This window comes from Chamaea fasciata, unplaced genomic scaffold, assembly GCF_029207755.1.
Source record: "Chamaea fasciata isolate MVZ Bird 193981 ecotype frontalis unplaced genomic scaffold, bChaFas1.0.hap1 SCAF_27, whole genome shotgun sequence".
NCBI classification, from domain to species: Eukaryota; Metazoa; Chordata; class Aves; order Passeriformes; family Sylviidae; genus Chamaea; species Chamaea fasciata.
This window is the reverse complement of record NW_027094112.1, coordinates 2,542,553-2,548,972: the sequence shown is the minus strand read 5'-3', so window position 1 is coordinate 2,548,972 and position 6,420 is coordinate 2,542,553. Positions and strand designations below refer to the sequence as shown.

The 6,420-nt window shown below is 47.1% G+C and overlaps 1 protein-coding gene across 1 annotated transcript; it reads left to right on the top strand.

Moving 5' to 3' along the window:
* The first annotated feature begins 2,953 nt into the window (after nt 1-2,953).
* LOC136301649 (olfactory receptor 10C1-like) lies at nt 2,954-5,914 on the top strand. Its single transcript, XM_066204771.1, has 3 exons — nt 2,954-3,729; nt 5,647-5,794; nt 5,900-5,914. Exons 1-3 carry the CDS (start codon nt 2,954-2,956, stop codon nt 5,912-5,914), a joined length of 939 nt encoding a protein of 312 aa, XP_066060868.1.
* The last annotated feature ends 506 nt before the right edge of the window (nt 5,915-6,420 follow it).

Below are 6,420 nucleotides of genomic sequence, written 5' to 3'. Positions count from 1 at the left end.
GGGATGAAGAAAAGCAAAAGGTACAGGCTAAGGTATTGGTAGCAGCTGTAAAGGAGGTGCAAAAACAAGAACGTTATCGAGATAAGGTAAGAAGAACGCAGAGAAAACCCACAAATCCTTCAGATAAGGATTTCAGATCAAAAAGGGAGCCCCCTGAATGTTTTTACTGCAAAAAGAAGGGGCACCTAAAGAAGGATTGCAGAAAAAGAATAAAGGATGAAAAGGTTTTTCAAGAAGATTAGGGGTTTCGGGGGCTTTTCATTTTGGGGACCAAGACATGGAATGAGCCCTTGGGAAAGCTAAAGGTAGGTCCCCAGAAAAAAAATAATAACATTTTGTCTTGGTTTGGGAAGACAGGTATTTGCTAGGTAATAAAAAAAAAAAAAAAAAACAACTGGAGTTTCCTTTGGAATGGAGAGTGTAAACCCTCCCTCCACCTTTTTTTTTTTTTTTTCTTTTTCAATTATAAATTTACAATCGGAGGCTCTTAGGCAAAGATTTGGGAAATAGGAATAGCAGTTCTTTACTAGTATGTATTACAAAGCAAACAAACACAAAAAATCCCCCCACCAAACATCTACAGCAGTAATAACAAACGAAAACAGTACCAAGAACCTTGAGGGCTTTGTTTCACAAAACCCAGGGCAGTTCGGTCTCGGTGTCCCTGCAGGATCCTCAGAGCACCAAGCTGAAACAGTGGAAAAGTCCCGGGCTGGTCGCTGGGATGGCAGGGTGTCCCGGCAGGCAGGGGCAGGATGTCCCGGCAGCGCAGGGGGTGCAGGGTCACGCTGCAGCAAGAGGAGCAGCGCCGAAGAAGCCGAAGGCGAGGCAGGGCCTGGACCAGCTCCTGCAGGTGGCCGGGAAAACTCAGGATTTAGGCCAAACTGGTGATAGTAGATTTTCCAGGACTGGATCCCTTTGGCCACAGTGAAACTCTTCCAGCCAGCAACAGCCGTTCTCTCCCTCCCCGAACGCCGGAAAAAGATGGGCCCGCAGCTGCCTCAAGCTTTGTCTTTCACCTGGTTATCTCCCCCTTCCAGCTTTGTCCACCTCTTTGTTTCGGTTAAGTACTCTCAAGTATCCAACACTTGGTCTCCTTGGTAACTTATGGGGAAAAAATTCTTTAGAGAAAGAAAGAACAAACCTAACCCCCAACATTATCCACCCCGAATTTTTTTCCCATACCAACATATTACATTGAGTTGAAACTGTTAAAATATATATCTATCTCTACATACATGCAAATATGGATACAGCCACATTGTCATGGGTAGTTCACCCCAAAACAAGGTCCCTTTGAGGTATGCATCGGGTCTCTCCATCCTTTTGCATCACCCACCAGGTGCAACCTGGTTCCTGAGCGAAGACAACCCCACGGATGGGATTGTCTTTGCTGGAGGCAGGATTAATCCAAACAGTTTTTCCCAGCATACCTCTCATGTGTACCACTGGAACCTTATCTCCCTCTGTCGTTTGCAAGGGCTCAGATTGGGCAGGACCTGCTCGGTTGGTGGAACCTCGAGTGTTCACCAACCAGGTGGCCTTTGCTAAATTAATATCCCAATTCTTGAAGGTTCCCCCACCCAGTGCCTTCAAGGTAGTTTTAAGCAGGCCATTGCACCGTTCAACTTTCCCGGCCGCTGGTGCATGATAAGGAATATGTCTTTATTATATTTCTGTTTACATAAACAAAGATACTGCACTTTCAAGCTTTCACTTACCATAGAGAAGACACCTACATCACATTAGGTGGTTCTTCCCCACAAAATCACTTTCTGCTGTTCACAGGATATGACTGTGATGCAGAGGTCACCCTACAGTCAATGACTGAGGATAAAAGTGGGGAAAGACAGTCCTACAGTCAGAGCAGAAAGGATCAGACCGAATGAGACGTCTTAACACCGGAAATATGAGTATCAGCCAGAAATTCAACCTTTAATCAATCTCTTTGGCATTGAAAGGGGCATTGTGGTGAGAGAGGTGATGTGGGGTTGCTGATGGATCTGAATAAGAGACCACATAATAAACCAAACAACGGCTAAATAAGAAAAGATCTTTAAATAGGATACAATAAAAATTAAGATTGGTAATGAGTGAATCTTTTGTCCCTTATCCCCAAACAAATATAGACTGCATCTTTGCTTCACCTTCAAATTTTGTTGAGAAAACTGTGTGGCAATTCTGTCATTAATCTGGCTGCGTTATGAAGTAATAGTAATTACTGAAAAGTAAAACCAGACCTTGTATTTCTGTAGGATATCTGGGTTTATACAGAAATGCTTTCCAAGTTATGTAAAACTAGAGGTGGCTGTGAGTCAACTCATACATATGCATCATATTTATCCAACAGCTCTTCCTTATTGCTCCAATCAGCACTAGCCAGTCTCGGTGGACTTTATAAATACATACAAATAGTATAAAGAGCTGTGGAAAAGCCTCTCTTCTACTTCACTGCAGAGTGCTCAGAGTTGAAAGCTTTTCTGGAGACCTCATAATTTAGGGGTTTTTTCCCTTCCTCTTCTTCCACAACACTCCCCAACAGGTAACAGAGAAATTACCTTTGTTATATTCAAATGTTGCTACTGATGATTTTGGGACTTGAACTGGTTAGTCCATAAAAAGATATCTGCCATGTTTTTTTTTCTTTTTCTACAGGGTAAAAGTGATAGCTGAGCATTTGAAGACAGTACTGAATATGCAAACTTTGACGGCAGTGCTATGAAAGAAGAATCAGTCAAAAATAAACACATAAGACTGTCTTATTTTCTTTAGAAACATTTTATAATCTGTTCAGAAGATCTTTTCAAAATCTGTTCAGTTTCTAAATTCTAGTCATCCTTTTGTCTTTTCAAGCAGCCAGTTGTGTTTTGATTGCAGATTTGCCTGGCTGTTTGCAGCTTCATCAGCTGCTGAACACTAAAACGAAGTGAGTTCTACAAAGCACCAAAGAAGGATGATCATTGGGAACCTCAGTGGATTGAGTGAATTCAGACTCCTGGGTTTTCCTGAAATCTCTCATTTGCACCCTTTGCTCTTTGTAGTTTTATTATCTCTTTATATCCTCACCTTGATGGCTAACACAGTGATAGTTTTCATTATAAACAGTGACAATACCCTTCATACCCCCATGTACTTCTTCCTCACCCAGCTGTCCTGTTTGGATATCTGCTATTTATCAGTCATTATCCCAACTATTCTGGAGAACCTGCTGGTGGGAACAGTAAGTATTTCCCAGACAAGATGTGCACTGCAAATGTTTTTCTTCCTTTTCTTTGGAGTTGCTGAATGTTTTCTCTTGGCTGCCATGTCCCTGGATCGTTATTTTGCCATTTGCTACCCCTTGCATTACACAATCATCATGAGCAGCAGGGTCTGCAGGAGCCTGGTGGCTGGGAGTTACATCTGTGGAGCTGCTGTGGCCTTGGTTCACACCCTCACAACGTTCAGCTCACCCCTGTGTGGCTCTACCATCGACCGCTTCTTCTGTGAGATTCAGCCTTTCCTGGACCTGCACTGTGGCAACACTTTCCAAAGAGAAATCCAAGTCATTGTGGTGGCTGTCTTTGCTATTCTCAGCCCTTTCTTACTGATCATTTGTTCCTATATTCGTATAATCTCCACAAGTCTTCACATGGCATCAGCTGAGAGCCGACAGAAAGCGTTTTCCACTTGCTCCTCACACCTCTTGGTTGTGGCTCTTTTTTATGGCACTGCAAGCTCCATGTACCTGCCTGGGCCAGTTTTGGCCTGCATCAGCTCCACGTCCTGCCTCAGGACACCCAGGCTCTGCGCTGACATCTGGGCTCACCTCTGCAGCTTTCCTGTCCTCCCCAGGGAGTTTGCTGAATAAAATAATCCTCGAGAAAGGACATATGACACAAGCCTAGGAGTCAGCAGCACCCCAGGAGAGTTCAGCAAGGTGCTGGGTAGGGGATTAGGTGAGGGGAAGAACTGAAATAAAATGCGCGTTTTTGCCTGGATTTGCGAAAGACAACAAGAAAGAAATACAGGACCCCGAAATGCAAACCCACTTGATGGGAGAGGCAGGTGAGCATCTCTGCTTCAGGAATTACACAATGCACTCCACTGCAGCTTGCAGACAAGAATCCTGGCACTTGATCCCAGCATCCTCCACCCTCTGCCCCATGGATTTACACAGGCCCAAAGCCCCAGTGGTCACTGAAAACATCCAGCTGTCCACACTTTGCAACCTGCTCCTGGGTTCTGCAGCCTGTGGAGAAAGAGAAATTCCCGCTCTAGAAAAAGAGGCAGATCTGAGCTGGGCTTTCTCAAAGCACACTGAAGGCAGAGGTGGGTTTCTCTGTGCTGTTTGGGAAGTGGCACAAGAGCCACAAGGGAATCAGAGAGAGATTCTCAACTCCAGAGGCACTGCTGAGTGCAGCCTCTCCTGACAGCAGCTAGGCTCCAGCCCCTGAGGTGCCCTGTGCCTCCAAACAGAGGTGCCCGAGCCTCTGACCTGCACTGACCAGGCCTGCCACAGCTCCGTGTCACACCGACCACTGCAGTGTCCAGCCTTGCCCTCCTCCAGCCAGTCCCTTTTACAGCCTGCTCCAACCTCCACCTTACATCAAACCCCACTGATGACACCCACTGCTCCCTCTGACCTGCAGGGGGAGGAACATTTCCTCATTTGCTCTTGTGGCCAGTGGCACCTCTGTAGCAGATTTTGTGTCCTGCTCAGTGCCCCTGAGCTGGCTTTGTGCTGCTGGACCTGTCCCAGTCCCCAAAGCAAGGCTCTGGCTGAGTCTCCAAAACAGCCCTGATATGGGGGACGTTTATGGATATGAAAAGACGAGATTTTAGAAGCAGCTTTTGGTGATTTTGTAGAAGTAGAGAAACAGCCTGTACTGAGGACACATAGAAGATCAGCTATTAAGCTTGGTTGTTAGGTAGTTACTAGGTAGAAGTCATATAGGTAAGATGTATATTGGTGAAACTCAGCAAAGCGGGACCTAGGTATTTATCAAAAATTGATAAAGCAGAACTTTGTGGCTTGAATCCAACAAAATCAAGCTCTTCATCTTTGGCAAGAGCAAAGTGACCTGAAAAATAGCCAAACCTCCAGTGCGCCTGCCCAGAAGTGAAGATCAACCTGAAGAAGACGTTGGCCTTCCTCCCGAGACCCCAAGTCACAACCGCCAGGAGGTGTGACAGCTAATCAGAATAGGAAATGAGAAAAGGCGGGAAATGGGCAGGTGCGGAGGTGTGGGTTTGTGGGATCAATGTGTATTTAAACCTGGAGCTTTTCCTCACCAGGTACGCAGACGTTGGAGGAGATATCCCCCAGTGTGTCCCAGCTGGAAATAAAACATTACTGCTTTACAATTTTCTAATGGTGAAGTCCTTCTTCTACGATTCAGCCCCAATTCCCCAGAAGAGCCTGGCGCTCCTGCAGCAGTCTGGCTGGGGAAGGTCAAAGCCACACCAAGGAATGGCTTGGCCTGGGACGGGAGCACCGCCCGGCCCGCCCCACGCAGAGCCCCAGGGACAGCTCTGGGAGCACGTGGGCTGGGGAGGGAAGAGGGCAGGGAGAGAGAGAAAACTCCCAGCACTTTGGGGCTGGAGCAGGCAGGGGAACTCCAAGGCCTCCCGAGCCTCCCTGCAAGTGACCAAAATGTCCCCAAGCCGCCCCAAAGCAGCTCCCAGCTGTTTTGGGAGTAAAAAGCTGTTCTATCTATTGAAAGGCCTTCAGGTACATGTAGGGCAGAAAAAGGCCCCCAAGGGCTACACCCAAAAATGGACCCCGGGTCACGGGTTTTCACACTTTGATGAGGTTGGTCCATTTGCATATCGGGGGTTAATCTTCCTCTTCCAGCTTCGGGTAATGAAGTTACTCCCAGTTTGCTCCCCCCAACTGACTTTTGTTTCCATTTCTCAGGGCCTGAGGCAGTGAGGTGTCCTTGATTGCCAGGCCTGGAGAGGAATTGTTGTGTCTGACCAAAATGGGGAGACAGCAGCCCACACTGTATATGGAGTTTAGAGTTCTACACTACAGAATTGCAGGATTACAAATTTATGAAAAAAGCGAAAATCTTAAGGCATCAGGGGTGAATAGCAACCAGCTGCCTGCCTCCTTGGAGCACGAGGAACACCAACTGCCTGCTGCACAGGCCAAAACCAGGCGGGTCAAGTGCAGCAGGAACAGAACTGCCTCCAAGCACCCTGAGTGGGAACCTGGCTAAAGCTGTGTCTGATGAAACCCAGCCTAAGCAGGCCTGGAGGAAGGAGGGAATGTGAAGCTGCTAAAAAGCTGCCCAGGAGAGGCAGCAACTGGGTGTGGGCCTGGCAGCCAAGGCTCACCCAACACAGCCTCTGGAGGTGCCAGTCCAGTGTCAGGCCATGGGTGTACCTTGAGGGCAGATAAAATTCACTGGGAATGACCCTGTGACAGCTTGGGTG

Coding starts and splice junctions, on each gene's coding strand:
- LOC136301649 (XM_066204771.1), top strand. CDS start 2,954: ATGATCATTGGGAACCTCAGTGGATTGAGTGAATTCAGACTCCTGGGT. Junction 3,730..5,646: donor ACTGCAAGCTCCATGTACCT/GCCTGGGCCAGT, acceptor AATGTCCCCAAG/CCGCCCCAAAGCAGCTCCCA.